The sequence below is a fragment of the Ostrea edulis genome, chromosome 7 (assembly GCF_947568905.1).
Source record: "Ostrea edulis chromosome 7, xbOstEdul1.1, whole genome shotgun sequence".
NCBI lineage: Eukaryota > Metazoa > Mollusca > Bivalvia > Ostreida > Ostreidae > Ostrea > Ostrea edulis.
In genome coordinates, this window is record NC_079170.1 from 83,490,663 (window position 1) to 83,512,565 (window position 21,903).

General features: G+C 35.9%; 1 protein-coding gene across 1 annotated transcript; it reads right to left on the minus strand.

Annotated features, from left to right (window-relative positions):
* Window positions 1-281: 281 nt before the first annotated feature.
* Window positions 282-6,105, minus strand: LOC130047608 (uncharacterized). The gene is made up of 4 exons (XM_056142950.1): window positions 6,042-6,105; window positions 3,214-3,335; window positions 1,388-1,532; window positions 282-338 (listed from the first exon to the last, which is right to left on the minus strand). The coding sequence occupies exons 1-4, from the start codon at window positions 6,080-6,082 to the stop codon at window positions 320-322; spliced, it is 327 nt and encodes a 108-aa protein (XP_055998925.1). The 5' UTR covers window positions 6,083-6,105; the 3' UTR covers window positions 282-319.
* Between the last annotated feature and the right edge of the window lie 15,798 nt (window positions 6,106-21,903).

Here is a 21,903-nt window from a genome sequence, read left to right on the forward strand (position 1 = left end):
AAATGAGTAGAAAGTGGTTTATTCCTTACATAAATGCGAACACATATCCCATCGACATCATTATATTACGTACATACATATACATGTTCACTGCACATCTTTTGGATAACTGCGGAGATTTTGAGAACGCCGATGTTTTTCTGTTTCGAAAATTTGGTAATCGAAGACTTTGTTTCGCAAACTGATTGCGTGAGCACCATGGCCAAATTTTAAATTTCCTTTGAATTCATTCTCTATGATTTACAGTGCCTGAGTTAATAAATTTAACACAAACATTTCTGTTATATGAACAATACATCAATTTATTTTCAAATTGTTTTCATCCGATAAGTCCAATCCTGGAAAGAAAAAGGGAAGGTCAATCAACCGACGAAATGTTATAAAAAATGATAGTAAACATACGGAAAATTCCAATTGCAATACATTGGACACTATAGCAGTGTATGTGATTTTCCTGATGGAAACCTTGGAACTGTAATCGTAATCATCGAATTCTAAGTTTATTTTATTAACAACGTCACATCTTTCTAAGAAATTTGAAATTACGAATTAAAACACCTTTGATTTCAAAGTAAATGAAAATGATTGTATACACAAACTGAGAATAACAGTTGGAACCCATGTCTCTCCCTCCCCCGTAATATGGTAATAACAGTTGGAACCCATGTCTCTCCCTCCCCCGTATTATGGTAATAACAGTTGAAACCCATGTCTCTCCCTCCCCCGTATCATGGTAATAACAAGCGCAGCAAGCTCTAATGGTGACACATGTATGCGAGAACATTATTCAAAATAAGTTGATCAGTTAGCACAGAAATTTCCTTCTGTGACCTTAGCGTATTGTGTTAAGACCTCAGATGAATATGATCAAACTTAAAGATAAAATTAAAATCGAAATATTTAATTCATCATTAAGAAGAAAACAATCATTTAAATTTTTTTGCTGAATAATTTGCGATACATATTGTTTGACGCTTCCTACGTTTTGTTTGAAAGAAACACCCCACATCGACGCTGAATATGACGTCACAATGACTATGTTTCTGCGTTAGATAATGTTAAAGTCGTGTTGCAAGATGTTAAAAGATGCTTTGACAACCGTCCGCACACTTCTGGATGACTTTCGAATCTATTTTTATTTTACGTGCTTGTTATGGATAAATATACACATAAAAGTATAAACCGGGTGCGCTCGCTCAAATCATGACACCGTAAGCATATGATACAGAGTGAAATGGTTCTATGTCTTGTAAATTTAGAATAAAGCATGATCATGTACAATGTACATCTATGCATAATAGACCCCATGTTTCTCGTCATTTTCTGCTCAGGAGTTGGAGATCATAACATTGACCCAGTGGTTCTAACAAGTAATGCTGATACTCACAGAGCACAAGCTGCAGCACAGACTGGTGCACCGATTCCAAGAGTGGCGGCGGCTTCAGCAGCACAGAAAACGCCACAGGCACCAGCGGTCAACTGAGTGCCATGGGAGGCGAACCAGTGCTTGATGGCTTCCACGGCAGAATGAACTTTAGTAATAGAATCAAGTGTGATATTACTGATATGTAAGCATACACATGTTACAAACGTAATCAACGAATATAGAGGAATATATTTAAGATTTTTTTTTAAATACACGAAGGTATGTGCGACCCTCGTGTAAATTTATTTCATTTTTGTCGTCGTAAGAATAGATGTTCTAATATATTTATCTGTATTCATGCGCGCATTGTTAACAAATGCATTTCGTTCTTGAACAATTGACCATCAATATAGTTTGTAGAGATATCAAAGACAATAGCATTGGTAATATAAATATATATATGCATAAAAATAGTGTATCAGTGTAATATTGATTCTTGTTGCGATGCCTGAGAGCTTTAGTGGTTTTCGATTGCAATCGGTTGTCGTCATTGAACATCTTTAACTTCTTCTTGATAACTACCAGTCTAATTATTTTCAAATTTAGTATGAATCATCTTTGGGGCAAGGGGGACATAAATTGTAAATCTCAGGTCTCCAGCAGCCCTGACGCCTTAGGAGCGGGGCAAAAACTATCCAAAATTGACAAAATTTCAAAAAATTTCTTCTCAAGAACTGTACACGTGTAAGAAAAACTAATTGCATGGTGATGGAGAGCAAGGAGGCATCTACCAAAATTGCTAATTTCATGACCCTCGGGTTTTGGGTTCTGACCCCAGGGCGGGGTCAAATAACATTTTTATATCGCTTCCTGGCACGACCGGAAGTGACGGATACGTACGATTCCCACATGATGCAAACACACTGATGACTGACTATCAGTCTTGTTATATAGTGTTCAAGTGTAAAACACTTAAATAACATCTTTAACGCTATTGATACTAAATTGAAACTAAATGGATAAAGCAGGTAGTCTTTTACCAAAGTTGTAAATTTGATCCCCAGAGTAAGGGTTCTGACTCCAGAATGGGGACAAACTTAGTATATAGTATTATGTGTAAGTTTGCTTATACTGTATAAAATCTAAATGCATACTTAGGAATAGCAGAAAGGATGTACAAAAAATGGTGAATTTCAATTAAAACCCAAGGTTATGACTTTAGGATGAATCCAAATTAGTCATATCTTTTGGTGTTTTAATGTTAATACACCTATTAATTAAGACTTTTCATCAGTGCATGCACTTTTGAAGGTAGTGAAGTTTTAAGAACACATCTGGTTATATACTGTTGCTGAACAATAGAATTTAGCTAGATATTCAGAACAGGAATTTTTTTCTAGATTTCATAGCCCATGTAAGTAGCGATACTTTTTCACTGGTATCCATGTGACCGATAAGGCGTGTGGGCCCCTTGTTTAGTAAACTCAGGTGACCTATTGCAATCGGTTGTCGTCCGGCGTGCGTTAACAATTGCACATTTTTAACGTCTTCTTGATAACTACCAGTCCAATTCTTCCCAATGGGCGATACAGCTTTGTTATGAAAGGTGAAGATAAGGAACAGCGATCAATCTCATAACTCCTTATTGTTTATATTCATGGAATATTATAGAGAGAGGGACAAGTGTGCTCGGGGACAGAGTGTCCACCAGCAGATATACATGCTCAATGGTTAAACGAAGATAAGGCACCTATTGAAACCAGACGTGTAACATTCGAAATAGAATAAAAACAAGGATATTGAATGTGAAGTAAACTAGTAGTGTGAGCATTAAATGTTGCACTCACCTGACATTCTTTCTTCAGGTGTCATGCTGTTGTAAGCTTCCAGAGAGACAAAATCGGGTTCATTTGCCGTCTTGGCGAACATAAATGGCAAGCAGACGAGGAGAAGAAAAGCAGCCTTCATTCTGTAATTAAGTCATCTTGGAAGTAAGTTTCATTCCCGAAGAACAAATAGCTGGGTCTATAAACTATCAACTACAGTAGTAATTATGAAGATTGAATTGCGGAACATAAGACGTTCAGGCACAGCTTTCATAAGTCGACCCCCATTGTATTCAACCTATTATGTAAGAAGTGGTAATTCCCTAACTCTGGGACCTGTTTTGAAAATGAAGCATAATGAAGGTAGTTCAAGCCGAAGTTTGATTTTGGTAAATTGTAAAGCGATGCTGATACATTTTATCTCAGAAACTTTTGTATATTTTCGACTACCATCGAAATGAATTGGTTTATGTATATTGACTAAGTATATTGACTTCAGTGATTCACCATGGCATTACATCAGATGGATTAATTGATGTCCAAAATGTCCAGTCGTATTTTAATCATATATACAAACTGCACATGGACTAAATCATAAATTCATTGCTACTCAACCTCATTAATGCTTTTAGGTACTTACAATCTGTTAAGCTTTTAGCTCAGTTAACTACGAATGATAAATCGCTGAAAACTGCTTCGCAACAATACATCTATCCAATATGTATAAATCATTTGACGTAGCACCGTGAATATGTACAGAGGTGTGTCAAACTAAGTGGAAAATAGGTAGCATTGTTTTCATTATAAATTGTGACAATGCTTGTTCATAACACCGCACCGTATAGAAAGGTTTTTAACTAATGCCGCCAACAGGTAGCAAGGATTTGAACTAATGTTGTCAATGTGTAGCAAGGATTTGAACTAATGTTGTCAATGTGTAGCAAGGATTTGAACTAATGTTGTCAAGGTGTAGCACGGATTTGAACTAATGTTGTCAATGTGTAGCAAGTATTTGAACTAATGTTGTCAAGGTGTAGCACGGATTTGAACTAATGTTGTCAATGTGTAGCACGGATTTGAACTAACGTTATCAATGTGTAGCAAAGATAAGAACTAATGTCGTCAATGTGTTTTTCCCTCAATCATCGTCTGTATTAATGCCACTCTGCTCACAGAATACATTGTTTACTCACACGTAGTAGTTTAGAGGACAAACATTAGATAATTAACAAACATTAGATAATTAACAAACATTCTTGAAGGTGCATGTCCATGATATACGTACAAAGTATATTTCCATGATGTCTATGAAAATAGTGTGCCTTATTAACACAGTAACAATATGTACATGTATTTCCAATAATCTTGCCTTCGATATCTTTATAAATTTAAATGATAGTTTATGAGTGTGAACGATATGCGCATGAATCTTGATAAATTTAGTACGGCTATTTTACGTGCTGTGATCTCCGACAGAAATGAAAGTAGAATGCAAATATCAAAAATAAATTTCATTTTTTAAAATGCACGATGGTATGAATAACCAAGATTCAAATCAGCATACTTTTCATGAAACGCTAACGCTCTTCATTAAATATAACAGGATGAAACTATGCCATTCTGTCAACTGAAAAGTGATAGAGATGTTATTGAGAGGTTAATTTACAGACCTCTGTCATTCAGTTACCTTTGCAGACCTTTCAGTAATCTTTCAGTGTACGGAATGACAAAGTTTCATCGTGTGTATGCAGGCGTAAAGCTAGGCACATCATACTCTCATGCAAATTTCAAAAGTGACAGCTCATTTCTTAGATATTTGCATTGCCAATGTTGTGGACTTTGACATCTCTACAAATTGTAATGATAGCTGATTCCTCATGAACGCGCTACAGTTGTAAACAATGTGCGGAAGAATCTTGATAAATATAGTACTTTATTCTTAGGGCAGGGAATTCCGACAGAAAGGAAAGCAGAATGTAAATATCAGAGATAAAATTATTTTTTGGAAATACATGAGGGTATGAACTGCAATGCTTCACGCCGGCATATTTTTCATAAAGTGTACACGCGGTTCATGAAGGATGCTGGTAAGAAGCGGCACAGTTCATACCTTTATGGATTTTCAAAAATCAATCTATTTTCACACGTATATCATTGTCCAAAAATACTGATGTTGAAGTAACTCTGTAATTTATCATATATTTCGTTAAATCAACGGAGTAGTTAAACTATATTTTAGATCTTTTGCAGTTACATTGAACATTTTCACCCGTATGACCAGTCGTCACATGTATTGTAACAATACTCCATAAATTTCTTCACCGCTCGTTATCTTCGCCTTTCCTTTACTTCACCATATGCTCGAATGGCATCGAACGTTGTTCTCAAAGAAGGTAAGTGCAACATATGAACAAACGGATTGTTTGACGAAAGGGTTCGTTTTGTGAACGAAAAGGAACGGTACTTTTTGAGCATAACGATATGTGAGTGGTAAATGTTTTAAGTGTAGTGTCATATCTTAAGATTAGTACTGTAAGTCGCCAATATGCAGTAGATAGGTTACTTATGACCTGAATGTATAGTGAATAGCTTACTTATGAATGTGCTTCAGTGCTACATACGCTTCAACGATTGATAGGGATTATAATTCAAAACTTTTGCTACACATTTTTACTAATCCATCACATCATATAGAACGTATTTCAATCTTATACAGTCGGGATTGTAAATAATTTGAGGGATCAATTTTTTTTATATTTTTTCTTTTATAAATTATTGTATATTAACAATATATTCTGTACTACGAAATTTGAATTAGTTGTAACTTAACCGGACTAGTGATATCTTACCTGAACAATGTGGTTACAACAGACGAACTGAATAAGAACATAAAGTGTTGAATGTCATATGGCCTTATATGACAGGCTACATTCTTATCTCCACCTACATTGTACTTTATACGACGATCTATTTCAGTCAACTTGTATTAAGGTAGTGATTGCATGGGTCATTGAAAATTAATGAATCTATTATGTTTTTGATTTTTACATATTTTGTAGTTGACAGTATCTGTAACTCATAATGAAAGTATATCATATATGGTTTTCACGGAAATTGTGACACTACGGTTGTCATAGTAACCCCTCTTGTCTACTTTCCGTAATAAATGGTATTTGAGGTGATGTTTAAAAATGATGCAAAAGGAGTAAGGGATACAAATTTTATATCAAATTGAAGTTAAAGCCTTCAATGATATATAATTTGTATTAATATGTCCATTTATTTTCATATGAAGTAGAAGCAGGGCTGCTTATGAGCAATTTCGGAATTTTTAGAAGGCAATTATTCACCAAAGCAGATATATTTTCACCCCCCTGAGGAATAAATGACCAATAAATGGTTTTTTTAATTTTTAAATATGTTTTAACATATGCTAGGAGGAATTTTTCCTGAAAGTATCAATATTGGTTTTCAGGTTTACTATGACGCTATGATCACTATAGTTACCCCCTCCCCCTTACGTAAATACTGCGGTGATAATTACAATAGATATGCATCTTACATGCATTGATTACAACTCATATCAAACGTTGATGGTACAGGGATTTCAACAGTCTCGATTGAAGTCAGCATTTCGCAAATTCTATGGTCGTTATAACGATCTAGTTCGTCAATACAACCTCGCATTGGGTCAAATGCTGTCTGACGTGTTTCATACCGATTGTTAAGCCGTTCTTGGCACACTGATTTTGACTGCGGATAACTCTGTTTACTTGATCAGGATATGGGGCTCGCGGCGGGTGTGACCGGTCAACAGGGGATGCTTGCTCCTCCTAGGCACCTGATCCCACCTCTGGTGTGTCCAGGGGTCCGTGTTTGCCCAACTATCTATTTTGTATTGCTTGTAGGAGTTATGAGATTGATCACTGTTCGTTATCTTCACCTTGCATTAAAACTATGAAAATGTTTTGATGTTTATTATTGAATTTATTCTACATAGAATGATAGTACTGTTGCTTTGGAGATGTTTTTCTTACTTTCTATTTGAAATTACTTGTATATTCAAGCTCTGTAAGCGTATGTTAAAAACGTGGGAAATATAACCCATCCGATGTCAAATGTGCATTGTGACGTGGATACCTGCAACGTCTTTATTTTTTCTCTCCTTTCAAACCAAGCGATTATCAAACAATAAAACTTTCTTACTTTTTATAAGAAATAACTGAACTAATTGAGAAAAATATATTAACAGCAAGTGTTGCTTTTCAGAATACACACTTTTTGATTTCTCTTAACATCCACGTTACATTGTAGCATTTTAGATTTATGTGCACTAACACAATATACATGTTATGATATTCATATAGCATTATATATTATGATTTTAATAGGCTTAGTGGTTTGTGAATTAAATGTACGTGCTGCAAGACTGAAAATTAACAGCGGAGGAGGGCATATATCATGGAGACTTAGGGCCTAATGACTTTTTGTTTTTTAAAAGATAATTAAAAAATAAGGGATTTTTTTCCTTGCGCGATTTTTCTCATTTCCTTTTCTTCTTTTCTCTTAATTTTTGTACTCCTGATTAGGACATTTTGTGTAATTTGTAGAAATAACCAGGTGTATACAAAGGAACTATTTGCTGTTGGTAGATGAGGCTACTTCCTGAGGTGCACTCCGACTGTTTACACACATGTGAAAAACACGTGGATTTGAGGGTAGTCTTGTTTGCGGGTAATTTATTTTCGCGTAGGGTGTTGTTTTTCTGGTGTCGGCAGACGAGATAGGTAACATAGAACGTTTCTGACTGCGTTATTCGGCATCAATTCTGTAAACTGATTTTTAATGCTTTTTTTCCTCTATAGTAATATATATGGAAATAATCACCGGTGTGATACCTTAAGCGCTTGACGTATTCCGGAATCGGAAACGTAAATAGTCTCTTTTTAGATACATGTACTACATGAATAAACCACGTGATGCCTTGCAATCACTACCTTAAGAGTGTACTCTACATCGTCATGATGGCTAACTTCCTTTAAAAACATGGATGAAAATAAAGATATCAGCAATATTTGTTTATTCATTTCAAAATGCATCGCCTAGCTGTGTAGCTGAGTAGGTTAGCACGTCAACTACTGAACTGTAGATCGCGGGTTCGAGTCCAGCAGGAGTTTTAATTTTTTTCAAACTGATTTCTGCTAAAACTGCATTTTTTAACTAAATAAAGTAACTTTGAAAGTTTTCAATTTCAAAACATTTTTGTACCTATCCTCCACTTTGCATCCATAACAAATTTCTCTGGTGTAGCATACTTCCTTAAAAAGTGCCTTTGATTTTGGCACTACAAAAATAAGGTGAACGAATAAGCTATTTTAATCATAATATGCATTATACAAGTATTCATATATACATGCACATCACATGTGCCAAGCATAATTATTGGCTGTCAACCAAGAACTGGTGATGTCTAAAGTTCATCAGTTGACCAGACCTATAATCGGTCGAATAATGAATGGCCTCATCCACAGAGATCTATTTTTGGTTGCGACGGATCCCCCACTTCCATGGTTGATAATAAACCGTTCAACGTTCCTTCCAAACTTATACACGAACCGCATAACTGCATTAACTTCTATTATCATTCATGATATGCAGTCAAGAATGGGTCCTAGTGAATGATAGTAAATTCCATTGCAACGCTGCCCCCCCCCTCCCCCTCCCCATCACGGTACTTTTGATAGCAACTACACACACCACACAAATAATGAACTCTTTAATAGGGGGTATATTGAATGACATAAATTAAACCAAAAGGGAAATATATTACTGTAACTTTGCTCAAAAAGATATAGATATTTCGACAAGAGATAGAGAATGAATGCAATGCACGTGCTTAGTATGTAATGGATTTTTATAACAAATATTTACTTTCAATTCCTAATTCATTTTCACGGATTTAGCTTTTGTACATAACCCATGTATGTACCCACGTTTACACGCGATTAATTGAACATCTCTGATCTAAAATGTTTAAATTTAAAAAAAGAATATTTTGTAATGGAAACGTCATTCTACTGGCTAAACCGATCTCTATAACGTTTACAGCTACTGCTATGCATTTCCTATAATATAATAATAATAATAATATTTATTTATATAGAGCCCTATATGACTATAAATAACCACTATAAAGCGCTACACACAATAAAAATGAAACAGCTTGTTATAAACGTAGTAAAAGGAAATTATAATAGCATTAAGACAGATAATATCAACATAATGCAAGGAAAACATCAATAATGTGAAGTAAAATTACTAAAATCTAAAACATGATGTGCATGAAGAAAGTTCCACGCCGTATAATCAAATGATATAAAATACAATAGTTGAAATAAATATTTAATTATACACTTGAAAAGTCATGTTAAAATAATGGCAAAGAAACCATAAAGATTTAACCACCTACAATACTAATAATATGCAAGTCTAAAAAGATGTGTTTTCAAATGGTTTTGAATTCTATCCTTTAGTAGTGAAGCATAAAACACGTAATGCTTCGGCGTGTAGTTGTTTCATTTAATTGAATAGTTCCGCTGCATGCAGCAATCTTGTCAGCTTTAAAGATTGTTTGGAATTGAGAATGTTACCGATTATACCTTAAAGATTGCTTGCCCAGTATAGAAAGACATCTGCCTATCACAGACTTAACTGAGAACATAAAGTCCTTGATCGGACACAGAAAAAGATGAAGGGTTTGAATATAACACAAAAAGCTCGTTTTGAATATTACCAGCAATCGACATCAAATTGCTTCCCTTGTGGAAAGGTCCTTTAGGAATCACCAGGAAAGTCAACAGGGTGGATTGACATCTTAAATGCCATGGCAAGACCATTATGTTTTCATCTCAATTTAGTAAATAACTACATCGAGAGAGCTGATCCAAATAACAACGAGATATTCGTTCTGGTAAAATGTTAGAGTTGAGGAAAGTGTTAAAGGCGATAAATGAGGGGGGGGGGGGGGGGGGGGCAGTTACAGTAGTACCATCAGTTGCAGGTAAGAATCAGTGAAAGTGTTGATGTTAATTCTAAGTTGTCGAGAAATGTCAGGAACATATGTGCAAAGATTGTAGAGAAATGTAATGGTGTTAAGTTTAAAGAGAACCTGAAATGACTAATGTGTTAGAATAATATTTCCAGTAAATGATAATTCCCCCAAAAAAATCCACATCAAGAATCCTAAGACATTCTGTTCCTTAGAGGATTCAAACAACAAAAAGGTGGGTGGTATGTTAAACATTAATATGATTAGTCGATCAGAATTTCCTTTTTGTTCTCCTATGGTAGTTGTACCCAAGAAAGATGGTCCGAAAGAGATGAAAAAGTTTCAAAGTTGCTGGGCATAAATACTTTAACTACAAAGGAAAATCAAAATGACCACAACAAGGAGGCGTGTTTTGGAAGAAGAATATGTGTGCTTGATTGATTGATATATTATCGATAAAATTTCATTCATATGGAGACGTCACCACTACCGGTGAAGGGCTTCAAAATTTAGGACTATGCTCGGCGCTTACGGCCTTTAAGCAGGGAGGGATCTTTATCGTGCCACACCTGTTGTGATGCAGGACCTCGATTTTTGCGGTTTCATTCGAAGAACCGCCCCATTTAGTCGTCTCTTAAGACAAGTAAAGAGTATTGAGGACCTATTCTAACCCGGATTCCCACGGGACGAGTATGTGTGAAAGGTGAAATGTCATCTTATTTTGAAAATCGAAAACATTTAAAAGGCATTTCTCGAGTATAGAAAAAATTGGGAAATATAATCAAAACTTCTGCAACATTAGAACGGATGATCTACAGATCGATGATCAGACTTCAATGTACTGGGGAAACCTGCTAGATAATGTTACTGTTATTAGAAAACAAGGTATATGTTAGGTCAGCCTGTGATGCTCGTACGGAGGCCGCAACTTGGTCGTACCTACCTTTCCGTGCGACTTCCGTGCAGTTGCAGACGACAGTTGTGAGATTTTTAACATAACCACGGGCTCCGTGGCCTCTACGATTTTGTTTAGTTGAAAGCTATACGAATTTTGAAACGTTGTAAACCCGAGGCCATGTCGTAGAATGTATTGCACGATCCCTTTACAGTCATTTTGCAGACGACGTGAGTTAATAGGACAGCAAACGCACGGCTTGTGGAGAACATTTGCGTCCAAAAAAAAAAAATCGGAAGGAAGTTGCACCTGAGGTATGCGGGTTCCGTTCGATTTCCTTTGTATACTTGTGAAGATCGCACGGAACATATTTTACAATTGCATGGTATTCGAGCAATATCGGCACAACAACCGTACATAACTCTCCTAGAGCGACGATGAGAGACAGATGATGAGAGACGAATGACACGGTGGTCACATACATTGTAAACAAAATCCATAGACGGTTGCTAATTATGATGCGACCAGGTTTGCACGGAAAATCATAGACAAATATATCGCAGTGCTACCATAGTAAATGTAAAGTAGCCTTGATTAAAATATGTGTATTTATTTTCCATTTTATGGTAGGGAATATAGTTGACAATAATGACGGTGGGTAATTCATCCTTAACTGAATTAACAGAACAGCTTCGAAAACGAGAGAAAGGATTATTTTGACTCAACCTTTATTCTGCTTTTAGAAGGTTTTAATGTATTTCGCATTTCTTTAAAACTACCTCTGTCGCAAATACTACTCGCTGCGAACCGCTGTAGCTGTGATAAATAGCGCAACAAAGTCCTCGCAAACATAAATTAGTCTGTGGTATTTCAATTTAGCGTAACACCCTTTTGGTAAGTTACTGTCAGATGCTACTCTTTCAAGATTAATGATACGAGCGTTGTTTGCTACTGAGAATGTTTACAACCTTATCGATGATAGTTTACTATATATAAAGACCAGCCACCGAAAAGAAACTGCCGTCATTACGTGGTCTTCAGGGATTCCATTGCATAGATATAATTTGATAAAGAAAGGGTGCCCTACTAATATTATGTGATATCAGTGTAATGCGTTGTCATTTTAGTCTTTTAACTTGTAAACTTGTCAGGTGTCAAAGAAACTTTAATATTACAGACCGTGCTTCAGACTAGGGTTTAGGAGTTTTTCTTATACAAATGGAACAACGTCAGAAATTATCCGAATCGCATGCAATTAGGAAACTATAAGAGCATAAGAACAGAACAAAAACCCTTATCGTGATACTTTGTAGACCTTCACTTGTATCTAATGAAATCAAGACACGTGGATGTTAACCGAGAAAAACGGTCACTGCATATCAGAACGCCCTTCTTGATCAGGGTTTCCAAGCCTGTTTAAATTCTTATGGGCAAATTTGTTCTCCTTTATTACCTGACCCGTTTTTTGGAAAAAAATATTCTTAACAGGCTGAATTTATTCAAAAGCTTGGTGTGACTTTCAACTTCCCATCTAGATCAATCGACGATGTTTAAACTATTAATTACGTTTACTTTAATTCATATTTTGATTTGATATACATGTAAACTAGACATAAAAGATACCAAGGAGTCCTTCACTTCTGCTTCAAATTATTATTTTGGATTTTGCAGAATATAGATTGATTGATTGTATACTGTTTATCGTTCCTCTTGAGAATTCTTCCCTCATATTGAGACATCACCATTGTCGGTAAAGGGCTGCAAAATTTAAGCCGATGCTTGGCACTTATGGCCATTGAGCACATCTGCTGTGCCACGGGACGTCGGTCTCATCCAAAGGACCGCCTTGTTTAGTCGCATCTTACGACAAGCAAGGGGTACTGAGAACCTATTCTAACCCGAATCCCCACGGGATTACAGAATATATCTATTAACGGCAAAAGTAACAGCTCAAAATGACAAACGAGATGACTTCAGCTTTTCTATGATTAATTTACCTTTTTCTTTCTAATGTGGAAATACCAAGTAGCCCAATGTCAGCTGTTTATCAATGTTACATATTCTTATCCGGTTGGTATAAAAAAAGAAAGAAAATATGCTGTATCCAACCTCATAAATTCCTATAGAATGCAAAATCGGGAAAAGTAAAAAAGAACATGGACTCCTGGAAAGACCTGAAGTTGGACCAGGTACCTAGAGAAAGTAAAGATCCTCTGTTGATCAGTCCCACATGCAGAACACTCTCTATATTGTTCAGGTAAACGAAGTAATCCGCCGTCAAAATCATTGCAAATAAGATCATTATAAAGATCACAGATGTTACGTCATTTTGAATTTAGAAATGGTTCAAAAAGGAGTACGTAATTTGTGGTGAAATGTTTGTCCAATCAAAATGCTACAAAATAAATTTGCCACTTCTGTTTTCTCATCTATATCGATATGCCACCCGCTTGTAGTAAAGCACAAGGGATTTTAAATGAATTCATTGTCTCTCCAGAGAATGCGTTGTACAAACTTGTATTATGACTCTGTTAAAGCTTGGAATCGCATGATAATTCAATCACATGTTATAATCAACCATTTTCGTTTTTTTTAATATTCTGGCAACAAGTGATAAATCAGGCTCTTTCCGTAGTTACTTGCACTTTCAGAAATGCATTTCTCCCATTTAATTGTTTGTTTCTTATTTTTCAAGTTTTGTCGTATATGTATGGCCTCTTCTAAATTTACATAAAATTTCCACCACGTGAATGTTCAACATTCATGCGCGTATTATAAAGTAGTTTCGAATTCAGGAAATAGAGATTTTCAACAATTTACAGTACTAAACATAAATTCAACTGCACCAAAAGCATTCCAAAACATGACTAAACATTTAGTGCAGAACATAAATGATGCATATTAGAAACTTTTACAAAAGTTCTGGAACAAAAGCTTACGACAGAAGTATAGTACCAGTCCTTAGCGCACGGAACTCTGGGTAGAAAATGTCACGGAGTGATGCCAAAGACCGAATTAACATTTATTACGCCTCAGACAAAATTGTTGAAATCTAATTGGTCAGATCTTGGTCACATGACGCCGTGAAAAAAAACGTATCATGCGAGTAAAATCCGTATTGGGCGAGTAATTTTATTTATCGTCGGGTTCGACTTGCAGCCGTGTCAAAAGGAAAGACATTTGACTAAGTTGTATGATTTCAAGGTATCACACCGGTAATTATTTTCACTATATATTACTATAGAGGAAAAAAATTCATTAAAAATCAGTTTACAGAATTGATGCCGAATATGGCAGTCAGAAACGTTCTATGTTACCTATCTCGTCTGCCGACACCAGAAAAACAACACCCTACGCGGCATTTTCGAAAATAAATTACCCGCAAACAAGACTACCCTCAAATCCACGTGTTTTTCACATGTGTGTAAACAGCCGGAGTACACCTCAGGAAGTAGCCTCAGCTACCAACAGCAAATAGTTCTTTTGTATACACTTGGTTATTTCTACAAATTACACAAAATTTCCTAATCAGGGGTGCAAAAATTAAGAGAAAAGAAGAAGAGGAAATGAGAAAAATCGCGCAAGGAAAAAAATATTTCTTTAAATATATCGAACTACAATTGACTAAGTTCATTTTGATTGGACAATTACCGGTGTGATACCTATAGACCCCCGCATATACAGTTAGAGGTCTTCGACGTGATAAATTCGTTACTTCGCCTCGCCCGATACGGGTTTTCTTTTCACACCATGTATTTTTCCGTATCAGGTCACTAACTAACTGTGTAACTAATAATACCGGTGGTTTAGGTCATACAATACTGCAGTATTGAATTCTAGTTTCGAGCACATAGTGAAGGAATAGCTATATAACTTAAACGTCATAGATTTTACATGTCGTCCGGATCACCTGGTTGCAACTTGAACACCCTAACCGCTATGCTAAGGTGACACCAATCAATAAAGACCTGACCTAATTCAATATATTTTATGGTCAAACATTACGTCGATTCCTAAGAACTGTTTCAATTACTTAACTGGATATTTTGTATGAAAATAAAATTCCTTGGCATAAACGTTTGTTCTATAACCTATAAATTTTCATATAGTGCTATGTCAATATACATGTACGATGTAACATTATTATTGTAAATGTGTTGTTTTAATGCGACATAACCAGTAAAGTATTCCTTGATTTCGTGTAAAACCTTTTCGATACATTAAGGTGTATTATGTAAAGGTAAAGTCTTATATAGAATATATATTGTGATTTATATATTTTCTGCAAATAAGCGGTAATTCCATGTGTGTAATGAAAGCCCCACTGACCAATGAATATCTTGACGCTTGGCATTATTCAGCTGCATGTTTCTTAAATGTTATATGAATAAAACAGAGCTAATGATATCATTACTAAACTACGTTGTATTATATTGTCCTTCAGACGTAGAAGATAAGGCATAGTCTCCGATTTACCTATCTTTTGCGGACAAAGTTCAATAGCGAGCGTAGGCTGATGAATGACAATCGGTGCGTGTACGAAATGTAGTGATAAACGATACCGTACACCACATACAGTGACCCACGTAAATCTGTAGAAATCCAGATTTCATGTCATTAAACAATATGGTTGTTTGTATCCTTACCAATGAATATGCATGAAAAATTCAGCTGATACATAATAGGTGCGTAATATGGTTTTAAAACGTAAATTGCTTTTGGCAACAAACATTTGATTGAATTCGAAACTGAACACATCAAATTATAGCTGAAAATAAAAAAAAAAGTTTAACTATGATTAAAATGTGATATACTTCTATGATATAAAGGCATATTAAAACATTTACCACAGTAAATGAAATTACCATTGTATTTCAAATAGGGGGCAATAGTATACGATTGTATTGATTTTGATGATTTAGTACTATTTTCTCAAGTTTAATGAATCGTTTATCATTATCAATCCATTACGACACCAAACCTTTTCAAAATGATATGATACATTCCTGTATTTAGTGCAGCAACGTCATTGTATATATAATCCACGATCAAATTACTACAAAACACCGCAATATTGAAACTTATTCTTGACCTCTTATCATTCTGTATTTACATTGCAGATACCAGTCATCACTTAATGTAAGAATAAGTTAAGAAAAAGAACCGTGACCAATCTCATTTACCGGTATAGAAAGATGAAGGTAACGAATAGTGATCGATCTCATAACTCCTATAAAAAATATAAAATTATGGTAAACACGGACTCCTGGACATACCATAGGTGGGACAAAGTGCCTAAGAGAAGTAAGCATTCCCTGTTGACCGGTCACACTCGCCCTTATCAGGTAAACGTAATAATCTGTAGTCAAAATCAGTATCAAAAGAACGGCCTAACAATTGCTATGGAACACTTCAGACAGTATTTGGCCAATTGACAGGTTATATGGGTATATTAGATCATTATAACGAACATATAATTAGCTAAATGTTGACTTTATGACTTTAAACGACGGTTGAAAACCATGAACTATAAACTTAGCCTGCCTCGATTTAAAAAGTAATGATAAGTAGAACATACTCTTCCATATCGAATTAGTTGAGAGACAAAAAGACCATGATGTATGAAACCTTTGGGGCAATAATATAAGTAAATATAAAATTAATCATTAGAACTTTCTAGCATATTGCGTGGTGGTGCACAGAAAGTCGAAACTATTTTACTGAAAAAAGGTAAACAAGGGCCTTTACCATACGCCACAAGGTCCGCGATACTTGAGCACGGATTAGAATTACGGACAAACGATTTACCTGACCAATGAATTGAACTGAGGCAGATACAAAAACATTTAAATGGGGTTTCAAACGGATATTGACATTTAAAACAAAACAAATTTAATGCATTTCGTTTTGGAGAAGGTACAGAGTGTTTTACATCGAATGAAAACACCAGTTGTGAAGAAATAATTAGAGTGTACCAAAGACTTGAATAGTTTGCGCCTACATGAAAGGTGGCGATACCTAACACTGATCAATCACATAACTCACCATGTTGGTATTTGATGACTTTGATTTAAGATATGTAGGTCTGCTAATTGAGAATCTATGATCAGTCCGGCTGGAGATGAAATACGAATGTGGGAGGTACGCTGTACTTATAAAACTTATACTTCTGCATCTTATTTTTCATTAACCCACGTACAGTCGCTAAACGCTTCTGGATAGTTCCATGAAAATAAAATCATAAGGATGAAAAAAGTTAAAATAAATAACACTGATCAATCTTATAATTCCTATGCACAATACATAGTTAAATATAGGGCAAACATTAACCCCTAGATATATCAGAGGTGGGATCAGCTGCCTAAGATGAGTAAGCATTCCCTGTTGACTGGTCACACAGGCCTTGAACCCCACATCTTGATAAACGAATAAACATATTGATCCGTAGTCAAACGCAGTATGCAAATAACGGCCTAACAATTGGTATGAACCACGTCAGACGGCATTCGATATAATGACAGGCTGTTTTTGAAAGTAAGATCTTTAGAACGATCATAGAATTTGTGAAATGCTGATATTTTAACGTTAAGATTGAAACCCTTCTAGTATCAACTCATTTGTTAATAACATGCCTTGATTTAAAAACTGATCATACGCAGAACAAACCTCAGCGTATCGAATCAGTTGAGAGACCTAAACGCTATGTACAGGCGACAAATTTAATTTATTACAGATGTCATCCCGTTTGTCATGAATTTGAGTTGTTAGATTACCGGTAACATCTATGTTCAATAAAACATTCAGATATGAGATAAACGTGGAAGACGTCATGGTTTCCTTGATGTCCAGCTCATCACTGGGATATATCAAATCTACATATGAGTGAAAATGATTATCAATAATCGATAAAACGTCATCGATAGTTCAAAGCCACAGATAATGATTTTTTTCTTCCTATATAAAAAGGTTTGAATAAATTCTGCCTCGATGTAATATGAAAATATGTGGAATAATAATGGAGCACAATTTCTGTCCTTGGGAATTCCAATAGATTATTTGAAGACCCGGAAGACACTAATTATAATGACTAAACGGATGTTGTCAATTAGCAAATCCAGCAGTTTTTCAGTATAAACTTCGGAGTACCTGTTCTTAGAATCAGAGAGACGTTGAAGAGAGTGACTTTTTGGATACTTGTCACAATATATGGATATTACCCTGTTCTATTTTTATTGAGGATACAGCTGTTATGATGGTAAAACGCCAGATCTTTAATTCACGGTAAGAAATGGTCGTGTAAAGTGTTGAAAATTCATACTTGCTGATGCTGTTGCTTTTGAAAACGTTTTGTGGTGGCTCAGTGGTAAAGCGTTGGCTTCGTAACCGAGAAGTCGTGTGTTCGAGTGCCATGGCAGCGTCAAACGTAAGACGTTAAGATAGGTAGTGATTGCTCCTTTGCCAAACGCTCAGTATTTAAAAAATAGAATCACGGGTCTTTCGGATATGACCTTAAAAACGGAGGTCCCGTGCCGGGACAGGTATTGACACGATAAAGAACCCTCACTGTTACCGCCCTAAGCGCTAGGCATAGATCTAAACGTGTGGCACTTCACCTACAGCTGGTGACGTCTCAATATGAGTGCAACAAAATTCACGACGGGACGTCAAAAATCAATCAATCAAATTTAATAAACATTCTTTGGAATATCCTAGAATCCACATTCGGTTTACACCACGTTTCGCATACGCTGTGGCACAATAGGTTTAAAGCTTCTCCTCCACCTCAGTTAAATTTAAGGGCCTCCGTGACCGAGTGGTTAGAGAATGGCACTCAAAATCACACAGCCGCCCACCTCTGGTCGGCACAGGTTCGAATCCCACTCGCGCCGGTACGTGAGAAAGTTTCCCAGTTTACTTTCGGAATGTCGGTGGTCTCTTCCCAGGTACATTGTATCTAGATTGTCTCTTCCACCAATATAAACTGGGCGCCACCAGAGAACTGAAAAATTGTTAAGTGTAGCGGAAAACATTAATTAATCAATAAATCAATCAATCAGTTAATATTCTGGTGAGCAGCAAAGATAGGGACTTAGAACATTTACTTGATCCACCAATGCATCACTGAATGATATATTAACCTCCCTAGATGGCAGTTGACGGTCTTAACTGTATCATTGGAAAATTGCTTATTTTTTTCAACAAATATTATCAACTATACATTATTTTCGTCGCATCTTAACGCCGGTTTACAGGGATGGGTCTATTATCCAACTGGTTTCAAGTTATCTGATCAATTTTAACCATTACTGCTCTCGAAGACCAGCTAACCGTCCCAATCGTTTGCGCATGGGATCTGTGAGTGCATACTCATATTGATATAAGTATTGTATTTATTATTAGTTGGTTCATCCAGGTCAGTTACTGATCCCTTGAATCAATCTAAATAGCGACACATTAAGAGACACCTTGATGCAAGGTGACTGAAATTGACATTTTCGCACGCTCGAAAATGTAGGCACAGACCTAGATAAGGTCTTGGGAAATTATATAAACGGTGCAATGCAAATTGTGTTGCATAGTTCGTCTGTTAATACCACATAGTACAGGTAAGACTTTATAAGTCGTTGACTTACAATGTAAAACTTATACGGTACCAATTTTGATGCACCAGATGCGCATTTCGACAAATAATGTCTCTTCAGTGATGCTCAACCGAAATGTTTGAAATCCGAAATAAATATGAAGCTTTAGAGCTTAATATAGCCAAAAACAGCGTGCCAAAAAAGTGGAGCTAAATTCGTCCAAGGATAAGAGCTATGCATGAGGGAGATAATCCTTAATTTTGAAATGAGTTTCTAAATTTTATAACAGCAATTAAATATTCATCCGTATTTTGAAGCTAGTAACGAAGTACTTAGCTACTGGTTCGAAATCCGTAGTAACCGATCCAAAATTCAATACTTACCAACGGAAGGAGATCCTCAACGTATTTTGAATCTCAATTGTATGGAATTTTACATAGTTCCAGATCTGTTTCTATAGTTACTTATTATCACTATGATATTCAATTCAACATTAAAGAAGAAAAGGTATATATGGACGTTGTTTAATAGTACACTGCAGTCATATAATTTTATTTAATGAAAAAGGTGAAGAAAACAAACAGTGATCAATCCCATAGCTCCGACAAGGGATGCAAAATGGGTAAATACGGAACCTTTGATATACCAGAGGGTGAATCGGGTGCCTAGAAGGAATAAGCATCCCATGTCGATTAAATTTCTTTGTCGCTAGGACTGTTTGGGAACATGTTCTAATATTCAGATATCCCTTTGGTTCTCATTGCTTTTATGATTCGATTGACCAACGCAATAAACCGAAAACCTGATATACACAAAACACGAGACTATTGATAACTTCGTTTACCTGAACAGGATATAGGGCCCACGGCGAATGTGAACGGTCGACAGGGGGTGCTTACTCCTCCTAGGCCCCTGATCCCGCCTCTGGTGTGTCCAGGGGTCCATGTTTGCCAACTATATATTTTGTATTGCTTGTAGGAGTTATGAGATTGATCACTGTTCGTTATCTTCACCTTTCATTATAGACACAACAAATGCAAAATGTGATAGAAAACGGAAAAGCTGACAAAAGCAAAACGCAATACAATACAATACAATACACACACGATGTGATATAATACACGTAGGATAGAAAACGATGACTAACGTTTCGGGTACTGTAAGGTAGTTTTGCTATGGAAAAATTATTGCTATGTATTAACAACCTTAGCTAAAGCGACGGGGATTGCAACACAGGGGATGTGTACTCCTCCTAGACACCTGATCCCACCTCTGGTGTGTCCAGGGGTCCGTGTTTGCCCAACTATCTATTTTGTATTTCTTGTAGGAGTTATGAGATTGATCACTGTACGTTATCTTTACCTTGCATTGTGGCATTTTGGAAAATCATTGCTACATTTTCATGACATTTTCGTTATCTTCACCTTGCTTACATATATATTCAGATTTGAAATAACATCTGCCGTGATTGCTTTACAATTTGGCAACACAGAAATTGAGTTTGAACCACCGCACCATGCTTATTTTTAAAAACTCAACAAAGTCAGGAAAATAACATGAAATATGTTAGTAAACGAAGTTAGGGAAATAACATTTTAACAAAATGGGTTAACTGAGCATTGAATAAGCAAAGTTATACCTGAATACCTATTGCTCTGCAATTTAATGAATACAGATTTTAACGTTTTCGTCTTCCGTGAATTATTGACACAGCTATTTGTTTTTGGGAATGCAACTTACTTGCAAGATGACTAAATTACAGAATGAAGGCTGCATTTTTTCTCCTCGTCTGCCTGCCATTTATGTTCGCCAAGACGGCAAATGAACCTGATTTTGCCGCTCTGGAAGCTTACAACAGTATGACACCTGAAGAAAGAATGTCAGGTGAGTGCAACATTTAATGTTAATATTTGCCCACACTACTAGTTTTCATCACATTCAATTTCGTTTTTATTTTAGACCAGCTGATAAGCTTTTATAACTTTGACAATAGGGATTAGGCGGCATGCAATGATAACGCAAATAAGATGAAGGCACAACAGTTTTCTTAGAGAGGTAAAAATAGTAACGAGAGAGAGAGAGAGAGAGAGAGAGAGAGAGAGAGAATCCATTGCCTAAAGTATTGCACCTGCCAAGAATAAGATGTATTGATATTTTCAATGAATGACTTGGATGTAAGAGCCACT